At 52.7% G+C, this 24,417-nt stretch overlaps 1 protein-coding gene across 1 annotated transcript in view; it reads right to left on the reverse strand.

Annotated features, from left to right (window-relative positions):
- Positions 1 to 748: 748 nt before the first annotated feature.
- Positions 749 to 24,417, reverse strand: part of IGFN1 (immunoglobulin like and fibronectin type III domain containing 1) — a 30,809-nt gene continuing 7,140 nt past the window's right edge. The window contains exons 8-24 of the mRNA XM_077190449.1: positions 23,628 to 23,799; positions 22,766 to 23,038; positions 18,907 to 21,041; positions 17,856 to 18,224; positions 16,251 to 17,748; positions 14,924 to 15,048; positions 14,348 to 14,489; positions 13,598 to 13,894; positions 12,676 to 12,975; positions 11,632 to 11,805; positions 11,123 to 11,251; positions 10,385 to 10,690; positions 6,087 to 6,175; positions 4,804 to 4,999; positions 3,343 to 3,642; positions 2,558 to 2,884; positions 749 to 1,829 (exon numbers count right to left, since the gene is read on the reverse strand). Coding sequence (XP_077046564.1) covers positions 1,816 to 1,829; positions 2,558 to 2,884; positions 3,343 to 3,642; positions 4,804 to 4,999; positions 6,087 to 6,175; positions 10,385 to 10,690; positions 11,123 to 11,251; positions 11,632 to 11,805; positions 12,676 to 12,975; positions 13,598 to 13,894; positions 14,348 to 14,489; positions 14,924 to 15,048; positions 16,251 to 17,748; positions 17,856 to 18,224; positions 18,907 to 21,041; positions 22,766 to 23,038; positions 23,628 to 23,799 — 6,846 coding nt within the window. The 3' untranslated portion in view covers positions 749 to 1,815. The remainder of the gene's footprint in view (positions 1,830 to 2,557; positions 2,885 to 3,342; positions 3,643 to 4,803; positions 5,000 to 6,086; positions 6,176 to 10,384; positions 10,691 to 11,122; positions 11,252 to 11,631; positions 11,806 to 12,675; positions 12,976 to 13,597; positions 13,895 to 14,347; positions 14,490 to 14,923; positions 15,049 to 16,250; positions 17,749 to 17,855; positions 18,225 to 18,906; positions 21,042 to 22,765; positions 23,039 to 23,627; positions 23,800 to 24,417) is intronic.

Here is a 24,417-nt window from a genome sequence, read left to right on the forward strand (position 1 = left end):
ACCAATCACTGACAGCATTGGCGTGATGGACGCGGGGGGGCGGGACCTGTTAGCGGGGCGGGAGAGACCATCTACGGTCGGTGCCGGGGGCGCTGGGGGGCCCGGGCGAGCCCATAGCGCTGCCGCGGGGGCGCGGGCCGATGCTGAGGGCGGCTCGGGCTCGGGCCGCGCTGGCAGCGCCACAGCCGGGCCTGGCCGGGGGAACCCCCGAGTTCCGTCCCAGCGCACCCTGCCACGGGCGGGGACACCGGCCGCACTCCGGGGTGCCCCCAGCCCCTCCAGCCCCGCACTGGGGATCACGAAGGCGATCCCCGGCAGGGACCCGCCTGCGGCTGGGATCGCAGCTCGCTGGTAAAGCGGCAGCCGAGCATTTGCTGGAGCTGGTGCAGACACCGCAGCAGGGCTTGCAGGAGTCTCCTGCTCCTGCTGCGCCGCGGCTGCCCGAGGTCCTTCAGCCCCAATCCCAGCTTCCATCAATCTTGTCTCTTGTGCTCATCAGCCAGGAAGCGAGTTTGCCCTGCAGGTGATGTCCCGCTGCCTCCGTCCCCGCAGCAGGAGGAGCTGCGGGAGCAGTTCCGTGAGGGATGACCATGGGCAGCAATGAGATGTGAAACTGCAGCAGTCAGGACCCAGGATGACCATGTGCAGCAATGAGATGGGAAACTGCAGCAGTCAGGGACCCAGGGACTGACTGGGATTCCTTCTCCAGAATAAACACGGACTCGGGGTAGATTTCCCTGAATTGTGGTTTAATTTCATTATCTACTGCTGCTACATCTGTACAACATTGTACAAAATGTAATCCCAAGAACATTCCAGCCCCACAGCTGTTTGGCTCTGCTCTCTCCTGTCTTGAAGTACCCTTGGTGCTCTCTCTGGCTGTCACACCCTCCCACAGCCACCAGAACATTTTGCTGTCCAGGCCCAGTGCTGGGAGCCCCTGGCCATGGCAGGAGGACCCTGGGAGTCCCTCGGATTTCTGGTCACACAGGAAGGATTTTTCACCTCTTTTGCTCGAGGCAAAGGCTCCCAGCAGTGCCATGACCAGGGGCAGTTGGGATGCACAGGTGATGCTGGGGGTGATTCAGGACTGGCACGGCCTTTGTACAGCACATGCTGAGGGTTTGGGGAGTTGCTCTGCTCACACGCTGGTTGTAGACTGCCAGTCCTTCCCACCACTGCCTTTGCACTGGGAGCTTCACCTGCCCCATGAAGGATGGTTTGAGATTTCATCTCCTGCTCAGACAAAATGAGCAGGCAGATATCTTTTAAACTTAGGGGTTAGGGAAGATAATCTACTTAGCAGCTACTGGTAGTAGAACATATGCAGAGCTGCTTTTGCCAGATTTGGGAAACCTGCAGAGAATCACATGGAATCCAACGTGACTGTGTTGGCTTGAAAAAGCATATGTGAAAGGACCAGAGATCCCTGATGTCCAGAAAGGTCCTTGTTGTGGGTGAGTGCTGTGGCAGGATGGTCTCTCCCCCCACCTGTGTTCTCCACTGAAAGTTTCAATTTGGCCAATTATTTTTCCTCTCATCTTCTGTGTTCCTGAAGCTTCTAAGCTGTGTTTTAAAGGTCTCATAGAAAGCCTGATTATTTAAAAAAAACATACAGTGCTCTTAAAGCTTTTTTCCCCCAGTATTGATGGCAATGCAGCATCATGTTCAACATGCAATCACTGGATCTGAAAAACAACACCCTCAGACTGTGAAGAACATCTGGCAATAAATGCACAGCCTTCATATGGACGAGTCCTCACCAAAACCTTCTTATCCTTGGAGCCAGGCAGGGATGTTCTCAGCAGGGCCACGCTACAGGGAGGAGTCTGAAAGTGAGAGTGAGAGAGAAGCAGCTCAGGGTTGTAGTGAGGAAGATCAGAAATAGTCTGAAAAGCTCCCTGGGAGGGGGAGCTGAAATATTACAGGGCCTAAAACTCTGCAAGAGGGTGACAGGGGTTTAACTGACCCATTTTGCCACTCCTGTAATCCCAGCAAGGTATTTTGCATTTAAAGAAAAATATTTGACTCCAAGTAAAGGACATTTCCCTGGGTACAGTCACCAACAATATTTATCCCTAAGTATATCCAAGAGTCTATCCCCAGCCAATCCCACTGCCCTTCCAACCACATGAGGATCCCAATGCCTCTGACCATGTCCCTCTTTTCTCCCTTTGTGTTGGCTTTGGCTAAACATCAGCTGCTCCCTCAATGCTCCCCTCACCTGGCACATTTACCAGGGTTTTTATTCTGCAGGTCCTGCACTCGAGAAGAATCTTTGATATTATCCTACCTAATGAAGATGGGATTGTTCCTTCTAAAAAATTTGTTCAAGCTCAGCCAAAACCTCTGGGTCATGTAGAAATCAAGTGGTCTTTCCCTTTTTATTTCTGCTTCTGTTTAGTACTTGATCACGAGTATCATGATCAGGAATTCAGTTAAACAGCCCAGATGTCCCATTGCTTTGTCAGCAGGTGGAGCTGGCTGGGGACCATTTCTGAGGCCCTGGGCAGCAGTGACAGCCCTGGATCTGCCAGGGAAGCAGCCCTGCAGTTACCTTTGATGGCAAGGAAGGCTTTGCTGAAGGCACGGCCCACTTCATTGCTGGCTTCCACCATGTACTCCCCCTCGTCCTGCTTGGTGACCCCCAGCACCACCAGCGAGCACACGCCGAAGTCGTTGGTGCAGAAGTAGTTGGGATCTCTGGAGAGGTCTCTGCTGTCCTTGTACCAAGTGACTTTTGGTGGGGGATAGCCTCCAACAGCACAGCTCATGTGGCACTCGCTGCCTGTCACCACCACGTGGCACTTTAGTGGCACCAGGAACCTCGGGGGCTGGTTCTGGTTAACTCCCCTGTATTTCTGTGCTTTCACTTGAAATTCAGCTGTGAAATATAAAGCACCAAACACACACTCAGATACTGGTCCCAGCACTGCAGGGTTTGCAGGGGTTTGTTTGTGCAGTGTCTGGAATTCTGCAAATTACCAGAGATCTCATGCACCTATGGATTGTAACCTCTGCTGCTCCTCGGAACTACACAACATTTAACTTCAAAGTCAGAAACTTTGGTTTCTACAATACTAAAGCCTTAGATTTTGCTGGGAATTCATTTTGGGGCAAATGGTATGTCATAATGGCTGGGAATGAAGGGCCTGTCTGCATAATGCCCCTGTAGAAAGGACAAACCTTCCCTGCCCAGCTGGAATTCCTCAGGGCATCTCTGTGCATTCCTGTTCTGGGCCACTGAATATTCCCAGGAGGAGAGATCCATTTGAGGGTGGGGTGTTAGAAGCAATGAAAGGAACAAAACACAACACAGAGAAATACTTGAAAATGTTTTACCCTTTTTTTTCCAGATCCTCCAGGGCTGCACAGTCTCTGATGGATCACTGGCTCCCAGGTCATTTTTTGCCACAACCCTGAAGTAATAATCCCTGCCTGGGACCACCCTGGTGAAGGTGAACTTGTTGTTGTAGATCAGGTCCCCCAGCACATGCCACAGGCCCTTCTGGGATTCCCGTTTCAGGACAGTGTAGTACAGGTTCTTCTCCCACTTCTCAGAGGCTGAGGGCTCCCAGGTCACTGTCACTGTGTTGGGGACATTCTCCTCCAGCCGGATGGCTCCAGGGGGCTGAGGGACATCTGCCAGGGAGGGCACACAATGTCACAGCTGTAGGGACAGTGGCACAGAACCCTAAAATCCTGGAGTCTGTTGCATGTGTGGGGCTCAGTGACCGTGCTGGTCACTGGAAGGGACAAAATGCCATTCCTTCTGCAGGCACACAGCTGCATTTGCTATGGACTGAGCTGCTGCTGCTGCACAACATCTGCACTGGCTGAGAGGAGGGTGGTACAGCTCAGCTGCTTCTCCTCCAGGGGTCACAGCTGGGAGAGCCGTGCTCAGTGTCCTACAGCCTGTGCTGATCACCATCATTCACAGGACAGTTTTAGTCAGTGGATTGCTCTGTCCTGCAGATAAGTGAGATTAGACAATCTCATAGAAAACTGTACCCTGGTTCTCCCTGTGCCTGCACAGACAAACTGCAGCAGAGCTCATGCTGCTAAACTCAGCTTGTGGCCTTCTGCCTACTCACAGTAAATCATGGAATCCCAGACTGGTTTGGGTGGGAAGGGACCTAAAAGCCCATCCAGTCCCACCCCCTGCCATGGGCAGGGACACCTTCCACTATCCTGGGTTGCTCCAAGCCCAGTCCAGCCTGGCCTTGAACACTTGCAAGGATCCAGGGGCAGCCACAGCTGCTCTGGGAAACCTGTACCACCCTCACAGGGAGGAGTTCCTTCCCAATATCCCATCTAACCCTGCCCACTGGCAGTGAAAATCCATTCCCCCTTGTCCTGTCCCTCCAGGCTTTTGTCCCAAGTCCCTCTCCAGCTCCCTTGGAGCCCCTTTAGGCACTGGAAGGGGCTCTGAGCTCTCCCTGGAGCCTTCTTTTCTCCAGGTGAACATGCCCAGCTCTCCCAGCCTGGCTCCAGAGCAAAGGGGCTCCAGCTCTCTGAGCATCTCCATGGCCTTCCCTGGAATTGCTCCAGCAGCTCAACATCCTTCCTTTGCTGGGGGCCCCCAGGGCTGGGGCAGCTCTGCAGGTGGGGTGCCACCTGAGGGGGCAAGGGGCAGAATCCTCCCCTCCCCTGCTGCCCATGCTGGGGATCAGCCCAGGGCATGCCCAGCTCTCACCCACCAGCAGCCCCAAGTCCTTCTCCAGGGCTGCTCTCAGTCCCTTCATGCCCAGCCTGGACAGGCTGGGAGTTGCTGGTACATTTGCACGGATGACAGTGAGTTACCTGTAATTTGAACCTGGAAGCTGAAGGTTTCCTTTTTGCCCAGCCCATCCCCAAGCTCCACAGTGTAGGTGCCGCTGTCGCCGAGCTCGGCTGCCCTGAGCAGCAGCTGGCTGCTTCCCTCCTCGGTACTCACGGCAGCGCGGCCGGGCAGGGGGAGCCCGTCCTTTAACCACGTCACCACCGGCTCGGGAGATCCCTGCAAACAACAACCACTCACAGCCACTTCTTTCACCTTCAGACTGTGTCTTATATCTTTAGCTTCATTATCTTACCCCAAACATGCACCTCCTCAACATAGTAATGTTTAGAAGTACAGATCCACGATGGATCTGAGAGCCCTGATCTGTTCTACAGTTTCTTTACAAATTGTTTTTCCTTTTTGTCCTTTAAGGATGTAATTGCAGTAAAGTGTTCAGAACTGTGTCAAACAAGCTATGCCAGATCAAGGACAGATAACTTCAGGAGACAGTATTTTCTGCTTTTAAAAAAGATCTGTTAGTTTTGGAAAGAAAAAACATCCTCTAAGTCTTTATTTCCATTGTGCCGTCTTTGATCTCTTCTCCCAGAGATTAGGAGAAAGGCCAGCAAATACACACACAGTTCATCACCCTCCTCTGGTGTCCCAGACTTTAGAGGATCATGGAATCATTTATGTCTGGAAAAGACCTCCAAGAACATCGAGTCCAACCCATGCACCATCCCCACCTTAAGAGCTCTTTTACAGTTTTTACACAAAAGGTGTTCCTTGGACACCTCCAAGGATGGGGACTCCAAACCTCCCTGGGCAGCCCCTTCCAAAGCCTGGCCACACTTCCCATGAGGAAAAGCCTGTGTTGTTCCAAGCTCACTCCAAAGCACTGAGATTTCTCTCAGTGCCTGCCAAGTTCTCAAGTGCTGCTGCTTGGTGAGACAAGCCCAGTGAAGGTGCTGCTGGAAATGGTGCCCCAAGGCCTCCTGAGGGAGTCACAGGGAAATCTCTGATTTGGGCTGTCTGACAGAGCAGGACCAGATGATGATAACATTGATAAGGCTAGGTGGACAGCACTAAGCCTTGTCTGCAGAGGTTAAGGAATGATCACAATGTCATAAAACACCACTGCCAAGACTGACTGCTCGATTCTGGCTTATGTTTTCCTCACCCTGAAAGTCTACACAGCACAGGCAGGCCAAATTATTTGCCCAGTGACTTGTAAACAAAATTCCATGACATAAAAACAGTGGCTCAGTTTTCCTGTCTGCTATAAAACCAGGCAGGGAATTCCTCCAAAGCCCTGAATACCCACCTCAAAGGGAATCTTCACCCGGATGGGATCCCCTGCTTTTATAAGCAGGAAGCTTTTCACCGTGTCATCTATCAGGAACCTGGGAGAGACTGAAAGAGACAAAGATTGCTCCCAGAAGGTGGATGTTGGTGCAGTCACTGGTGACAATTGCAGTGTTCCACCCCCTGGTGCCTCTCCCAGCTGAATGAGGCCGGTGAGGGACTCACAGTGGGAAAAAGCCCCCTGGTTCAGTTCCAGAGTGTACACCTCGCAAATTTCATTACTATTTATTTATCACCATGACTAAACAAGGGAAAATGATGTAAAAATACATTCACAACAATCTTTGTATTCATGTGATGTCTCAGTTACAAAGAAATTGGCTCTTTGCCACACTTTATCCCATCACAGGGATCCTCTTTTGTGTTTAAATGGTGTCTGAAAAAAGGAAATTCCAATGGACACTTATAAAATATATATGCAGTACAGAGGACAGAACATCCACAGGAAAGCTGGCAGAGTTTATCTAAAATAGTATTTTTTAGTATTTAAAATATTTTCTTTTCTCTATTCATCAATATACTACACCAGTTAGTATTTATCTAAGCATACCAAATACGGTAATGCTAAATTGCATTTAGTGTTTCCAGTGTACAACTGAACACCTGCTTTAGATGGATTTATTTGATTTTATTTATTTTAGGTTTTTTATTGATAAATGGAGTCTCCAGGCATATGCCAAAGAAGACATTTTCACTTAGGATCCAAGTTAAGGAAGATGAACCCCTCAGAGAATTATCTCTTAAATCTGTAATTCTGCAATGTTCCCAAAGAGCAGGGGAAAAACAGCTACAGATTGTAAATAAAGATGGAAAACTGAAAATGGTGAAAACTTTCAAACTAAACAATTAAAAAGTAAAATAAAGTATCCAAAACATAATTTAAAAATGTGATTTAGGAGAACAAAATAAAATTTTTAATTTCAGAAGATTGTCTAAAAATTGAGTGGAAACTCTATTTTTCCCTTGGAAGAGTGCAAGCAGGGGTAAGGCACATACAGGTTCTGTCTGGTGACTGTGGTGTGGCCCTGCACAGAGGGCAGAATGTAAGTACAAGGAGAAAATGGAGTTCTGAGGGTTGTTTTATCCAAAGGAGTCTCTAAATGAGCTGAGCACTGTGCACTGCCTATCTGGTATCAGTTAATATTGAGACTGCCCTGCTGAGGTGAGCAGAGAACCCCGAGGTGAGCAGGAGCAGCGCTGCCCTGTGCGAGGCTGGGCCTGGGGGCAGCTGCTGCGGTGTGCCACAGCCCGGCGGCTCCTGCTCCTGGAGAGTGCCCCGTTCCCGGGACAGAGCCGGGGAGAGTGCCCCGTTCCCGGGACAGAGCCGGGGAGAGTGCCCCGTACCCGGGACAGAGCTACAGGAGAGTGCCCCGTTCCCGGGACAGAGCTACAGGGAGAGTGCCCCGTACCCGGGACAGAGCTACAGGAGAGTGCCCCGTTCCCGGGACAGAGCTACAGGAGAGTGCCCCGTTCCCGGGACAGAGCCGGGGAGAGTGCCCCGTTCCCGGGACAGAGCTACAGGGAGAGTGCCCCGTTCCCGGGACAGAGCTACAGGGAGAGTGCCCCGTACCCGGGACAGAGCTACAGGAGAGTGCCCCGTTCCCGGGACAGAGCCGGGGAGAGTGCCCCGTTCCCGGGACAGAGCTACAGGAGAGTGCCCCGTTCCCGGGACAGAGCCGGGGAGAGTGCCCCGTTCCCGGGACAGAGCTACAGGGAGAGTGCCCCGTTCCCGGGACAGAGCCGGGGAGAGTGCCCCGTTCCCGGGACAGAGCCGGGGAGAGTGCCCCGTTCCCGGGACAGAGCTACAGGGAGAGTGCCCCGTTCCCGGGACAGAGCCGGGGAGAGTGCCCCGTTCCCGGGACAGAGCCGGGGAGAGTGCCCCGTTCCCGGGACAGAGCTACAGGAGAGTGCCCCGTTCCCGGGACAGAGCCGGGGAGAGTGCCCCGTTCCCGGGACAGAGCTACCGGGAGAGTGCCCCGTTCCCGGGACAGAGCCGGGGAGAGTGCCCCGTTCCCGGGACAGAGCTACAGGGAGAGTGCCCCGTACCCGGGACAGAGCTGGGGAGAGTGCACCGTACCCGGGACAGAGCTACAGGGAGAGTGCCCCGTTCCCGGGACAGAGCTACAGGGAGAGTGCCCCGTTCCCGGGACAGAGCTACAGGGAGAGTGCCCCGTTCCCGGGACAGAGCTACAGGAGAGTGCCCCGTTCCCGGGACAGAGCTACAGGAGAGTGCCCCGTTCCCGGGACAGAGCTACAGGGAGAGTGCCCCGTTCCCGGGACAGAGCCGGGGAGAGTGCCCCGTTCCCGGGACAGAGCTACCGGGAGAGTGCCCCGTTCCCGGGACAGAGCCGGGGAGAGTGCCCCGTTCCCGGGACAGAGCTACAGGGAGAGTGCCCCGTACCCGGGACAGAGCTGGGGAGAGTGCACCGTACCCGGGACAGAGCTACAGGGAGAGTGCCCCGTTCCCGGGACAGAGCTACAGGAGAGTGCCCCGTACCCGGGACAGAGCTACAGGAGAGTGCCCCGTTCCCGGGACAGAGCTGGGGAGAGTGCCCCGTTCCCGGGACAGAGCCGGGGAGAGTGCCCCGTTCCCGGGACAGAGCTACAGGGAGAGTGCCCCGTTCCCGGGACAGAGCTACAGGGAGAGTGCCCCGTACCCGGGACAGAGCTACAGGAGAGTGCCCCGTTCCCGGGACAGAGCCGGGGAGAGTGCCCCGTTCCCGGGACAGAGCTACAGGAGAGTGCCCCGTTCCCGGGACAGAGCCGGGGAGAGTGCCCCGTTCCCGGGACAGAGCTACAGGGAGAGTGCCCCGTTCCCGGGACAGAGCCGGGGAGAGTGCCCCGTTCCCGGGACAGAGCCGGGGAGAGTGCCCCGTTCCCGGGACAGAGCTACAGGGAGAGTGCCCCGTTCCCGGGACAGAGCCGGGGAGAGTGCCCCGTTCCCGGGACAGAGCTACAGGAGAGTGCCCCGTTCCCGGGACAGAGCCGGGGAGAGTGCCCCGTTCCCGGGACAGAGCTACCGGGAGAGTGCCCCGTTCCCGGAACAGAGCCGGGGAGAGTGCCCCGTTCCCGGGACAGAGCTACAGGGAGAGTGCCCCGTACCCGGGACAGAGCTGGGGAGAGTGCACCGTACCCGGGACAGAGCTACAGGGAGAGTGCCCCGTTCCCGGGACAGAGCTACAGGGAGAGTGCCCCGTTCCCGGGACAGAGCTACAGGGAGAGTGCCCCGTTCCCGGGACAGAGCCGGGGAGAGTGCCCCGTTCCCGGGACAGAGCTACAGGAGAGTGCCCCGTACCCGGGACAGAGCTGGGGAGAGTGCACCGTACCCGGGACAGAGCTACAGGAGAGTGCACCGTACCCGGGACAGAGCTACAGGGAGAGTGCCCCGTTCCCGGGACAGAGCTACAGGGAGAGTGCCCCGTTCCCGGGACAGAGCTACAGGGAGAGTGCCCCGTTCCCGGGACAGAGCCGGGGAGAGTGCCCCGTTCCCGGGACAGAGCTACAGGGAGAGTGCCCCGTTCCCGGGACAGAGCTACAGGGAGAGTGCCCCGTTCCCGGGACAGAGCTACAGGAGAGTGCCCCGTTCCCGGGACAGAGCTACAGGGAGAGTGCCCCGTACCCGGGACAGAGCTACAGGGAGAGTGCCCCGTACCCGGGACAGAGCTACAGGAGAGTGCCCCGTTCCCGGGACAGAGCTGGGGAGAGTGCCCCGTTCCCGGGACAGAGCTACAGGGAGAGTGCCCCGTTCCCGGGACAGAGCTGGGGAGAGTGCACCGTACCCGGGACAGAGCTACAGGAGAGTGCACCGTACCCGGGACAGAGCCGGGGAGAGTGTACCGTACCCGGGACAGAGCTACAGGGAGAGTGCCCCGTTCCCGGGACAGAGCCGGGGAGAGTGCCCCGTTCCCGGGACAGAGCTACAGGAGAGTGCCCCGTTCCCGGGACAGAGCTACAGGGAGAGTGCCCCGTTCCCGGGACAGAGCTACAGGGAGAGTGCCCCGTTCCCGGGACAGAGCCGGGGAGAGTGCCCCGTTCCCGGGACAGAGCCGGGGAGAGTGCCCCGTTCCCGGGACAGAGCCGGAGAGAGTGCCCCGTTCCCGGGACAGAGCTACAGGGAGAGTGCCCCGTTCCCGGGACAGAGCTGGGGAGAGTGCCCCGTACCCGGGACAGAGCTACAGGGAGAGTGCCCCGTTCCCGGGACAGAGCTACAGGGAGAGTGCCCCGTTCCCGGGACAGAGCCCCGGGCCCCTGACTCACCCAGGGCAGCAGCGGCAGCTCCAGCACACGCCTCCAGCTCCGTGGCCTCCCCGGGGCCGCCGTCGCCGAGGGCCCTGACGCGCAGGAACAGCTTCTCCTTGGCCTGCAGGCCCTGCACCCTGCACGAGGTGCTCCCGGCAGGGAGGGTGAAGCACTTGGTCCAGCTGAGGCTGTTACAGGGTCTCATCTCCACCTCGTAGCCTTTCACATCATTCCCATCTTGTACTTCAGGTTTGTTCCATGTCAGGGTGACACTGGTGCTGTCACTGCTGCTCACTTTAAGGTCCTGCACTTGTCCTGGAGATTCTGGATGAAGAAATTTTATTTGAACTATTTTTTCTAGGATTTCTCTTCCCTCTTCAGTCACTGCCTGAGATTGCCAACATTCTTGCAGTGCACTGGATTTCCACCGTGCTGTGTTGCCCCACATTCCAGTTTTTCAGAGCTGGATCTGGGTCCTTGCTCCTACCAGCCCTGCAGTAAATCCACAACATCCCAAAACACTCTGGCCCCTCCTGAGTGTTCCTCCACACTGCACATTTCCCCCCACTGGGGTCTGCCAAATCTTGACTTGGACATACTACAGGAAATCCTTCCATTCCTTCCTCCAGCTGATTCTTAGCCATGAAACATTCCCCAATTACTGATCGTTGTCTCCACACACTTTTACAGAGGATTTAAGAACATCTCTCCATGAATACCCTGAAAGCAGAGCACAGGGCAGGGCAGGGCACTTACTGGTGGGGTCCCGGGCAAAGGCAGGCTCTGAGGGGTCACTGGGCTGTCCTGTGCCAGCAGCATTGACAGCTGCCACACGGAACTCATACTGCACACCCTTCTTGAGGCCCGTCACCTTCAGTTTCTTGTCTGCAGAGAGGAGAGAGGAGAGAGGAGAGAGGTGTTGCCTCAGGGGAGCTGTTCCCCATCAGGAAAGGTGACACAACAAAGCTGTGCCTTACTTCAGGCAGAATTATGGACAGAAAAAGTCTCAGGAGCCACAAAAGCTGTCACTGATTCCCCTGCCATTCCCTAGCCAAGTGCATGTGATCTTCTGGGATGTGTTCATTGTATTCCTTTCAAAATCAAACAGCCCTTGAATCACAGAATCATTTAGTTGGTAAAGACCTCCAAGGTCACCCATCACCACCTTGATGTGAAAGGTGTAAGATCCTAAGCAGCTCCTAAACCCAGCTGACATTTTTGCCATTTCAAATCCACTGGGCTGTTCCAGGAGTCAGAACACCCACCTTTGACAGGCACATTGGTGACTGGCAGCCAGGTCACAGTGCCCTTCTTGCGTTTCTGAACAATGTATCCCATAATTGGGGAAGTGCCGGTTTTACAGGGAGCTTTCCAGGATATGGTGATGGTGTCCCTGCTGGCACTGATGATCTCAGGGCGATCTGGGGCACCAGGGGAACCTATAAAGAGACAATGGCTTCATTATTGGCAGGTATGTTTTTATGGCAAGATAAAATGATGCTGTGTGGAATTTCTTCTTCCAGATTCCCCCAGGTATTCCTATGGATGTGCTTTGAAAACCTGGCTGAGACCTGAAGCTGTGGATCCTGTTCCCCACACAAACTGGATCCAGCATAGACACTGTTCCTTAGTTTGGATTTCACAAAAGACCTGCTGTCATCAGGACTGACAATTCCTCTGCCAGTGGGGTGTGTCATTCCTACATATGAACAATCAGCATCATTCTTGCTTACAACAGGAACTGGTAACAAAACGGATTTTCTTTGCCCTCTGCTAAAGTGTCCAAGGTACAGAATCATGGGAATGAGAATGGAGAAAGAAGATAATTAGAACTGAACATTACTCTCTCTAGTACTGCGTTTGTGCTCATGGCAAACCTGTTCTAGTATTTAAACTTCTTGAAGGACAAAACCAATATTCAGTTGTTTGGAGATTGGGGGAGTGGAGTGCTCATGCTGAGAAGGTCTGCACATATAAGTTCTTTTGTCTGTGGAATTAAGAAAAGGCCTCACATGTTCCCTTTGCAGCCACACTGAGAAAGATTTCCTTTGATCTTGATGTGTTTTGCATTTCCCCCATGAAACTTCCTTTCCAATCCAAAATAGAGCATGACCAAGGAATAATTACATCTCACTCAGCATCAGCAGAGCCTACAACAAACTGCTGCTCTTGCTGGGCAACCTCCACAGCTTTGTGTGAAGACTGAAGTTGAGATCTGTAGCAACATCCACAATGCAGTGAGTTTCCTCTGATGTCAGCTTTGATAATGAATTTACCAATTTGAATTATGAATTATGAGTTCTCCTCACCTTTACCAGCAGCCTTCACTTCCCCTGACTCCAGTGCATCGCTTACTCCCTCGGCATTCGTGGCCCTCACCCTGAAGTAGTAGCTCATCTCTTCCTCCACTTTGTTTGTGGTGAAGCTGGTGCAGCTCCTGGGGGTTTCTCCCAAAGTCTCCCAGTCGTTCCTGCCCACCTGCTGCCTCTCCACGAGGTACCTTTGCACTGGTTTGCCCCCATCGTCCTTTGGGGGCTTCCACTGGATCGTGATGTTGTTGGCGGAGCTTTCGACAATTTTGATGGGTCCTGCTGGAGGCTGTGGCTTGTCTGGAAAGATGAACAGAGACACAGCTGGCTCCAGACCCAGACCTGCTCCTGGGTTTGGAGCAGACACTATGCCTTGCTCACCAGCTGGGAGACTGTTCTGATGAAATGCAGGCACAGTTGTAGGATGAGGGCTGGACATGTGAATTGCCTCTTCCAAACTTGACCTCTTCTAACTTTTGATGGAGAAGATGGAAAGCCATGCCCTTGCTCTCCCCGAGTCAATAGTTCTCATAAGCATTGCACCAGTTCAGCTTGCTAATACAGGCAAAACATCATTTCTGGTCTCCCAAAGGAGCCCAGACATTTATGGGAGGGCTGAATTGGACCTTGATATCCTATTTCAGATTTGCATGTTGGTTACAGTCACATCTCCCACAGTGTCTGAACACCTAAAACTCAGCTGCTTAGGCCATGAAAAACCAAACTAGGTTTGTTTTCCCTTGTACTAAAGGGCATGAAGCATGTTCAGCAGTCTTTCCTTGTACCCTGATTTTGGGGCAATATACAGAGTTTTGTTCCTTTCTAAATACCCAGTCACTCCAAACAAGGTTGTCACCAGTGTCAATGGATTCCCTGCCTAAGCTTTACAGTGAAAGCCACAGTGAATGTTATAGGATCTTACCTATCACCATGAGCTTTAGGTTGATCTCCAGGACACCACTGTCATTCTTGAGCCTGACTTTGTAATCCCCACAGTCCCTCCTGTCGCAGCTGGAGATGGACAGCGTGGTGCAGGTGTCTGTCTTGTCCACACGGATCCTGGAGTCATCCCCCAGCTCCATCCTGTCCTTCAGCCACGCCGCCCTGATGGGGCCCCGACCCTCGAATGGGATCCGCAGCTTCACCCCCTCCCCAGCCTTGGCCACTGTGGGGACACTGGTCAAGTTCTTGAGGAGAACTTTGTCCACCTGGGGAGGATCTAAGCAGGTGATACAAGGTCATTAAAAACCACAATTCAAGGAGGATAAGGTTCACCTTGGAGAGGTGCTGCCAGCAATGCTTAGAAGCTCACAACACTTGGATCTGAACCTTTAGTTGTGCTTTGCTACAGGATAATTATCACAAAATTTTGTGGTATCCCACTGTCCTTTCACTAGAGAAAATTTCTCCTAGGCAACACACTAAACACAAGAATGAAGAGTCTGCCCTGGTAAAGTGTTTTGTGCACCCCAGAAATATTTGAATTGCTGGCAGAAGGGTCCTTAGTTAAATTTGCAAATGCAAAATGAACCAACCTGTACAAAAAACATTTCCCATTTATTTTGTAATTCTTTATAATAAATTTATCTCAATAACCAATAACATGTCTCTGAGTAAATATATTACATTTAAAGCCCATTTCATGCTGCCTTGGTGGTTTGAGTAGACTCACCTTCAACAAAAATTGAAGCTTCAGTTTTTACATCTCCACCTTCAAACCTGTATTTCCCAGCATGAATATCTTCAGCCTTGTTGATGATCAGTTTGTGGACAAGACCTTTCTTTTCAAAGACGACTCCATCCATGCTTGTTAACTACAAAGTAAAGGATAGAGACCTATCCTTTTTAAAAAAAAGTAAAAATGCAATCCAAACTAAAACTGGACAGACTACAATTTGAAATGCAGTTGAAAAGATTTAGGAATGTCATGCATATTTAATGACAATATTCTGATATTCTGTTGCCCAGAGAAGATGTGGCTGCCCCATGCCTGGAAGTGTCCAAGGCCAGGCTGGACGAAGTTTGGGTCTAGTGGAAGGTGTGTCTGCCCAGGGTAGGGGTGGGACTGGATGATCTGTAAGGTCCCTTCCAACCCAAACCACTCTGAGATTCTGGGAACCCTTCCAGGGCCCCACTCAGACTGCAGGTGACTGTCAGGGGGAAGGACACCTTGACACCACCCTTAGGAAGTAGAGCCAGAGAGCAGAGCATTGCTACCCAAAGCCAACAGCAAGCTCAAGGAACCCACCTTTAGGCCATCCTTAAACCAGGTTCCTGTCACATTGTCCCTGCTGACAGTGCAGGACAGCTCAGCCGGCTCCCCCTTCAGCACTCGCATGGTCGCCAGCTGCTTGTTGAGGTAACAGCGCGGGACTGAACAGCACAAAGGAAGGGAAAGAAGCTAAGTCTGTGCTACAGAGAGACACCTAGAGCTGAAAATGCATGTGCACGTGAGATGAAAAGAGCTTTAAAAAAAAAGGTCCTCTGGTCAGGAGAGGCTTTTGTGCCACCTCGCTGTGGGCCAGCTGGATACACCCAGTGCCTTGAGGACCATCCCAACATCCATCTCATGGACAATGGATTCACCACAAATCACATTTTCCAGCTGTGGATTTGCTAGTTTATGTCTATGCTAATTATCTTGGTTCCCTCTACAGCCAGTGGAAAAAAACAGGCTGCTCCAGGGTGTGAATATACTGCTTCAACCTCCTCTTCCTCTGCACTGACCACACATGGGCTGCCCAACACATCCCCTAAACAGCCCCAGGCACACTGTTCTCCACCCTTGTATTCCTCTTTCTCTTCCCAAGTTCTCTCCATTACCATCACGATCTCCTCTCTAATATATACCCCACACTTCCTCCTGAACCCCAGTTTTGATGATTTTACTTCCTTGTTTATATTTATGGTTTAGCGATGATAATTCCTAACTTGTGAACCATCCCATTAGGTCAATATTCCTCTTCAATTATACACCTGATATTTCACATTCCTACAATTTTCACATCATCATCTTGTTGGTGGAGCCACAGGTTTTACTCAAATGACTGCAAACACATTACTCCCCTCTTACTCTATGCAACACCTTATTATTCCTGATGTTACAAAAGAAAAGAGCTCTTTACATTATATAATCCCATATATGCAGGCACAGAATTGTTCCCAGAACTTAGAAAACACAGTTCTTTACACAGTTCTTTATGAAAAATAAAGTGAAAGCTTCATTTTGAATGGGAACAGTATCAAAGAAACATGATGATATTCCTTGAAATCTTATAGGAACTGGTATGTTTGTGAACTGGTCTGTTCCATGATATGTGAAACACAAATGAAGAGATGAGACCTGGTTTAGATAATTTAGACAAAGAAAGTAATTTAGACTTCTAAGGCAGTTTGATCAGAGCACACTGTGTAAGATCAAGCAGCCAGTCAGTGGGAGAAATAGGAATGGATCATGGGACAACCAAATTTCTATACAGTTGTGTTTCTCTAAACCGTAACATCCAATTTCTTTTCAGGATTAGGGATGTGAGTATCAAAATGCAAAGAGCAGGAGTCACCAGTTAACCACGTACCTTTGAGATCATCCAGGACACTCCGTCTCTTTTGTGCTGTGCTTTCCGTGTTGTTCAGGGAATCATTTGCTTTAAGATCCAGGTCAGGTTCCTGGTTTCTCTGGTTTGCTGAAGGAGGTCCACCAAAAGGACCTGACACCTGGCCATAACTCAGTGGACCTTGACCAAACCCACCTGAACGACTCCCATCAACAGATCTGTCATGGGATTTACTCCCTGCCTCTCCAAAGGCAGAATAAAGGGAGCCCAACTGTGTGAAATCTCTGCCCTCTCCCCTGGCTCCTCCTGGACCTGACAGGGACCCTCTGTCACCAGCTGAACCTTTGTTCCCTGGCCCTCTGACATCACTGGCAGTGCCCTTTCCAGTTTCACCTCTCAAAGATCTGCCAAGATGTGCATCCAGCACATATTCCCCTCCTGGTCCACCAGCAGCTCCCACACCTCCTTTACCACCGACTGAATCCCATCCGTCCCCTCCCAGCCTCCCAACTCCACCTGCACCAGCTGTGGCTACACCTGACCCTCTGTCCTCACCATAGGGAGACCCTGCACCCCACAGGGCAGAGCCTTCCCTGGAAAAGCCCTCTCCTCCTGCTCCACCTGCATATCCCAGAGCTCTGCTCAGTGTGGCATCCATGCCATGGCCCAATCCCATTGCTTCCTTACCTCCAAGAGGAAAATGAGCAGCTCCTGCCACAGCCCCAGCTGGGAGACCATCCTTTCCATAGGGAGCTCCAACACCCACTGCAACACCAGCTCCACCAGCACCTGCTCCAACTGGGAGACCATCCTTTCCATAGGGACCTCCAACACCCCCTGCACCACCAGCTCCACCAGCACCTGCTCCAACTGGGAGACCATCCTTTCCATAGGGACCTCCAACACCCCCTGCACCACCAGCTCCACCAGCACCTGCTCCAACTGGGAGACCATCCTTTCCATAGGGAGCTCCAATTCCCCCTGCACCACCAGCTCCACCAGCACCTGCTCCAACTGGGAGACCATCCTTTCCATAGGGACCTCCAACACCCCCTGCACCACCAGCTCCACCAGCACCTGCTCCAACTGGGAGACCATCCTTTCCATAGGGACCTCCAACACCCCCTGCACCACCAGCTCCACCAGCACCTGCTCCAACTGGGAGACCATCCTTTCCATAGGGACCTCCAACACCCCCTGCACCACCAGCTCCACCAGCACCTGCTTCAACTGGCAGACCATCCTTTCCATAGGGACCTCCAACACCCCCTGCACCACCAGCTCCACCAGCACCTGCTCCAACTGGCAGACCATCCTTTCCATAGGGAGCTCCAACTCCCCCTGCACCACCAGCTCCACCAGCACCTGCTCCAACTGGGAGACCATCCTTTCCATAGGGACCTCCAATTCCCCCTGCACCAGCACCGCCATCTCCAACTGGCAGACCATCCTTTCCATAGGGACCCGCAACACCTGCTGCACCACCAACACCAGCACCAGCTCCAGCTAGGAGACCATCCTTTCCATAGGGACCCCCAACTCCCCCGGCACCACCACCACCACTCCCAACTGGCAGACCATCCTTTCCATAGGGAGCTCCAACTTCCCCTTCACCACCAGCCCCACCAACACCAGCTCCAACTGGGAGACCATCCTTTCCATAGGGACCTCCAACACCCCCTGCACCACTAACACCAGCACCTGCTCCAACTGGGAGACCATCCTTTCCATAGGGACCTCCAACACCCCCTGCACCACTAACACCAGCACCTGCTCCAACTGGCAGACCATCCTTTCCATAGGGAGCTCCAATTCCCCTGGCACTCGCAGAACCAGCGCCACCAACGCCTGCTCCAAGTGGCCGACCATCTGGACCATACAAAGCCTCTCCTGCACCAGCTCCACCAGCTCCAACTGGGAGACCATCCTTTCCATAGGGAGATCCAAATCCCCCTGCACCAGCCCCACCAACACCAGCTCCAAGTGGCCGACCATCTGGACCATACAAAGCCTCTCCAAGTCCTCCTACACCAGCTCCACTAGCTCCAGCTGGCAGACCATCCTTCCCATAGGGAGCTCCAGGTCCCCCTGCACCAACACCACCAAAACCATCTCCAACTGGGAGACCATACTTTCCATAGGGACCCCCAACTCCCCCTGCACCACCAGCCCCACTAGCACCTGCTCCAACTGGCAGACCATCCTTTCCATAGGGAGCTCCAATTCCCCTGGCGCTTGCAGAAACAGCTCCACCAACGCTTGCTCCAAGTGGCCGACCATCTGGACCATACAAAGCCTCTCCAAGTCCTCCTACACCAGCTCCACTAGCTCCAGCTGGCAGACCATCCTTCCCATAGGGAGCTCCAGGTCCCCCTGCACCAACACCACCAAAACCATCTCCAACTGGGAGACCATCCTTCCCATAGGGAGATCCAAATCCCCCTGTACCAGCCCCACCAACACCAGCTCCAACTGGGAGACCATCCTTCCCATAGGGAGATCCAAATCCCCCTGTACCAGCCCCACCAACACCAGCTCCAAGTGGCAGACCATCCTTTCCATAGGGAATTCCAAATCCTCCTGCACCAGCACCACCAACACCTGCTCCAAGTGGCCGACCATCTGGACCATACAAAGCCTCTCCTGCACCAGCTCCACCAGCTCCACCAGCTCCAACTGAGAGACCATCCTTCCCATAGGGAGATCCAAATCCTCCTGCACCAGCAACACCAACGCCTGCTCCAAGTGGCCGACCATCTGGGCCATACAAAGCCTCTCCTACACCAGCTCCAGCTGGGAGACCATCCTTTCCATAGGGACCCCCAAATCCCCCTGCACCAGCCCCACCAATGCTTGCTCCAAGTGGCCGACCATCTGGACCATACAAAGCCTCTCCAAGTCCTCCTACACCAGCTCCACCAGCTCCAGCTGGGAGACCATCCTTCCCATAGGGAGATCCAAATCCCCCTGTACCACCAGATCCACCAACACCAGCTCCAACTGGCAGACCATCCTTTCCATAGGGAATTCCAAATCCCCTTGCACCAGCACCACCAACGCCTGCTCCAAGTGGCCGACCATCTGGACCATACAAAGCCTCTCCTGCACCAGCTCCAACTGGGAGACCATCCTTTCCATAGGGAGATCCATATCCCCCTGCACCAGCCCCACCAACACCAGCTCCAAGTGGCCGACCATCTGGACCATACAAAGCCTCTCCTGCACCAGCTCCAGCTAGGAGACCATCCTTTCCATAGGGACCCCCAAATCCCCCTGCACCAGCCCCACCAACACCAGCTCCAAGTGGCCGACCATCTGGACCATACAAAGCCTCTCGAAGTCCTCCTACACCAGCTCCACTAGCTCCAGCTGGCAGACCATCCTTCCCATAGGGAGATCCAAATCCCCCTGCACCAGCCCCACCAGCACCTGCTCCAGCTGGGAGACCATCCTTCCCATAGGGAGCTCCAAATCCTCCTGCACCACCACCAGCACCAACACCTGCTCCAAGTGGCCGACCATCTGGACCATACAAAGCCTCTCCAAATCCTCCTTCACCAGCACCACCAGCCCCAGCTGGGAGACCATCCTTCCCATAGAGAGATCCAAGTCCCCCTGCACTACCAGCCCCACCAGCACCTGCTCCAATTGGAAGACCATCTTTCCCATAGGGAGCTCCAAGTCCCCCTGCACCAACACCACCAAAAGCACCCCCAGCTGGAAGACCACCCTTTCCATAGGGAGACCCAAATCCCCCTGCACCAACTCCAACAGCACCACCAGCACCTGCTCCCAGTGCCTGACCATCTGGACCATACAAAGCCTCCATTTCTCCTCTGGAATTGCCACCTGTACCAGGTGTAGCCCCACCTCCACCTGGAAGCCCTCCTGGCCCATACAATGAGCCAGATCTTCCTGTCTGCCCTAACTGACCACTGACATGAGGTGTCAGGCCATCCTTACCATAGGGAGTCCCTGTTTGTCCCTCTCTGTTTATACCTGCTCCATTCATATCACCCACAGCGGCATCCCCATCCTTGCCATGGTGGGACTTCATTCCTCTTGCCATTCCAGCACTTGCAGCTTTCCCCCCAGCTCCAGTTCCTGGACCAGTCTTGCTGAACAGATCACCCACACTGGCTCCCATTCCAGTTGAATCAGGATCAAGCCCATCTGGCACAGAGCTTCCACCACCCAACCTCCCAGCACCCCCAAATCCAGCTCTGTAACTGGCATCACCTAAATTCCCATCCTTGTCATGCTGAGAGCGCAAACCTTCTCCATCACCCATGTCAATGTCAACAGCACTCAGCAAACCTTCACCTCTGCCATCTACAGAATTCCCTTCACCTGCCCCTCCTCCTGCACCACCAGGACCTGCTCTGCCTGACACAGAGTCCATGCCATGGACAGCTCTTAACCCACTTCTGCCCCCTTTTAGTCCAAAGATGCTGCCATCATTGGCTGCTGAGTCTCCATCTAGATCTGCTCCAGAAAACTGCCCAGATCCCATCTCTCCATTCATGTGGGTTTTGCGTAGCCCTTCTTTTCCCAAAAAAACTTGGCTTCCATCACCAGAATCAAGGGAGTGTCCTTGGCCCCTGCCTTGACTGCTGCCTTGACCTGTTCTGTGCCAGCCACTTTTCTCCCCACCAGAGGATGTGGAGAAGGAAGCACGATCTTCAGCAGCAGCTTGTTCCTGGCGCCGAAGCTTCCTCGCCCTTTCGTTGTCTGCCATTGTTTCTTTCAGCCACTCAGATGTCTCCCTTACAATCTTTTCTCCTTCATCCTGACTCCTCTTTTCTTTGGCATCTGAAATTGCATTGTTTCATGGCAGCAGATTTACAATATACAGAAAAAGAAGGGAACAAAATAACAGAAAATCAATAGGACATGCACTGCATCAACAACCAAAGAAAATTTGTTAGCACTTTTTGAATTTCATTTTAGGATATACAAACACAATACATTTAAATAAATTTAAAATAATTTCAAATCCTGAATTTTTCAATGCCACATTCAGACAATGAAATGTTAGTTAAAAACAATTATTTTTAGTTAAAATACATTGGTTTTTAATGGAAACATGCTCATTATAACAAACAAACCAACCAACCAACCAACCAAAAATAACAGAAAAAGAGACTTCCAGCATGGCAGGTCTGATTTAGAGGGGCTGAGATTGTATGTGGGATTCATTCATTCCATCTTCCTTCACCCTCCAGATATGGAGGAGTTACAGAATATTCCATGCACAGAAGAGCCATCAGTTCCCACCCTGGAACTGGGATTTCACTGCTCTGGAGGCAGCTTGCACATCTGGATAATGGCTGGTTTAGGGATGCCCAACCTGAGGACTAAAGCTTTCAGATATGTGAATAGCTTTGGATTAATCTGAAATTCAGGCTGTTCTGAGAGCAGGTCACTCACTGCTTTGGTTTCCAGGTCAGATATAATTTATCAGAGCTCACAGCTCACTGAAATCCATGGAAAGTTTCTTTGTTTCAGAAACCTGCATTGCTTTGGAGAGGCCTTTGCGAGAGAGACCCCTCCTGCTGCTGCAGGAAGATCCCAAAGGAAACCAGAGTCAAAGAGAACCAAAGGAACCACCCTTCATAAGCAAACAAATATAAGCCAGGTGACTGTCAATGTGCCTGCACTGTGTTCCCACCTTCCCAGCTTCCTCTGAGCTCCTTCCAGCATGTTTAAGTCTAACTGGGAATGAAAAATATTATCTAACAAGAAGAATGGCATTGATAGTGTAGAACTGAGAGTATCAAAAGCTCCCTGAGCCCCTGCCTGCACTGTGATCCCTGGGACAGCTTCCTCAAAAACATGTGGGGAGATAGGGAGCATTTTTCCAATAACTGATGAAGAATGTGCTACTTCATCAAAGCTGTAGAGCAAACAAGCCAATAGGATTTCTCAGGACTAATTAAAAGGGGGAAAGTTGGTCTCATATGAAGAGGAAAGAGGGTGTAACCAGCCATTCATTTTTCCAAACAAGATTTAGAGTAATGGAATCACAAAATGGTTTGGGTTGGAAGGGACCTTAAGACTCATCCCATTCCATCCCCTGCCATAGGCAGAGACACCTTCCACTATACCAGGCTGCCCCAAGCTCCATCCAGCCTGGCCTCAGACACTTCCAGGGATGGAGCAACCACAACCTCTCTGGCACCCTGTGCCAGGGCCTGCCCACCCTCACAGCCAAGAATTCTTTCTCAGTATCCCATCTAACCCTGTCCTCTGGCAGTGGGAAGCCATTCCCCCTTGTCCTGTCCCTCCATCCCTTTGTTCCAAAGTCCCTCTGCAGTTCTCCTGAATCCCCTTTAGGCCCTGGCAAGGGCTCCAAGGTCTCCCTGGACTCTCATCTTCTCCACACTGAACACCCCCAGTTTTTTCAGCCATGATTTCGGAATTAGAGGCTCAGCAATTCATTTTCCAGCAGAGCAACATCTCCCTGAGCCATCAGGCAGTGAGAAGAATGTTTTGTGCCAACACACCACAGGAACAACCCACTGCCAACCACTCACACTCCACGAGGAGCCAGGCGCTGGAGGAGCCCTGTCCCGCGTCGAGCGTGTACAGGCCGCTGTCCGAGGGCCCCACCTTCCTCACAGTCAGCTTGTGGGTCAGGCCATCAGGCGTCACAGAGATCTGGTGCTTGTCACTGGCCTGGAGGGGGTGGCTTTTGTGCAGCCACAGGGGCTGGTGGCAGGGCGTGCACAGCACACACTGGAACTCGGCGTCCCCGGCCTCGGCACAGCGCACATCGGAGAGCGGCTGCCGGAACCGCACCGGGATGGCTGCAGGGGAAACCGAGAGCTATGGGGAGGAAACAGCTTCTGTGCTCCCAGGGAAACTGTCACAGCTGAAGGAGGAAGGAACAGGAAGTTGTGGTGCCTCTGAGCAAAAGGAAAAACTCAGATGTGCTTCTGTGCCCAATTCTGCAGAAAAGCAGAAAAGTAGATTTTTGTCTTTATTATCTTCTGAGACATTTGTACCTCACAGCACCGATGTGTTGCCAGTCTGTAGTCATTGATGTGTTCCTGCAGTACAATACCTGGATTGAATATGTTATTATTCTGAGCTCACAGAAGCAAACTGTAATGTGGGGTAGTTAAGGTGTGTGTTCACTGTCACCCACAACCACACTGGTACTCGAGGTTAGGCCTGCTCCCTGGGACTGCAAATGCAGCACCTAAAGCATTTAGTCACCCTCCTGCTCCTTTTCACCTGTGCCAGACAAGGAGCCCTTACTGGGCAGCACAAAACCAATCCTCTGTGGTGGTCAGGAGTTACTGAGCTTTGCACTTGCTCCTAGACACATATTTCCAGCAAAAAAATAAACTTTTGTCACAGTTGCACACCAAAACCATCAAACCGAATTCATACCTTGAGCATCCAGTTCGGTTGAGAAGACAGGGACGTCCTCCACCCTGACCTGGTACACCCCTGCGTCCTCGGGCTGCACATCGTTGACAGTGAAGTAGTACCTCCTGCCGACCCTCCGCAGGCAGTGCTTCCTGTACTCATCCCCTGTCCCGTAGCGGAGCCGCTCGCCGTCCTGGCCAGGGGAGGGCAGGGAGGGAAGGAATGTCCTCACAAAGGCTCAGCCAGTGCCAGGCATTTCAAACACAACCCCCTTGTTGATATGAGTGCCCTCACAGTGCCCAGGGCTCTTTGCAGTACACAGGCACTGTCTGGGCAGTGAGTCCTACACAGAGCAGGGCACCAGGCTCTGAAACTCAGCAAAACAGCACCTCTTGGCTGCCCACATAAGGGTCTGAAGCTTAATTAATACACAGTTCTTGCAGCTACAAAGACAAAGCACTTTCTTTTCTAGATTTCAGCATCCTCACAGCTGGATGAGCAGGAGAGTTCACCACTTTCTGTAGCACACTTGGGTTACATTGTCCAAATTGTGGCTCATCGACTTCATGTCATATATTTGATCCAGAAGATTCATAGTTAGTCTGTCCTCCCCCTCGGGGCATTCTGATTTCCCCTGGATTAAAGCCTCTAACCAAAATTTGACTAAAAATTATCTTTCAGACAAACACACCTAGCACTGAGCACCTGCAGATTCTATCTATGGGACTATGGATCTAGAGGGAATGTTTTACCTCTCTGAGATCTTCTTCCACAAAGGGAGTTATAGTGCAATAACACACTTGAGAAAGTT

This window comes from Agelaius phoeniceus, chromosome 25, assembly GCF_051311805.1.
Source record: "Agelaius phoeniceus isolate bAgePho1 chromosome 25, bAgePho1.hap1, whole genome shotgun sequence".
Classification (NCBI taxonomy): Eukaryota; Metazoa; Chordata; class Aves; order Passeriformes; family Icteridae; genus Agelaius; species Agelaius phoeniceus.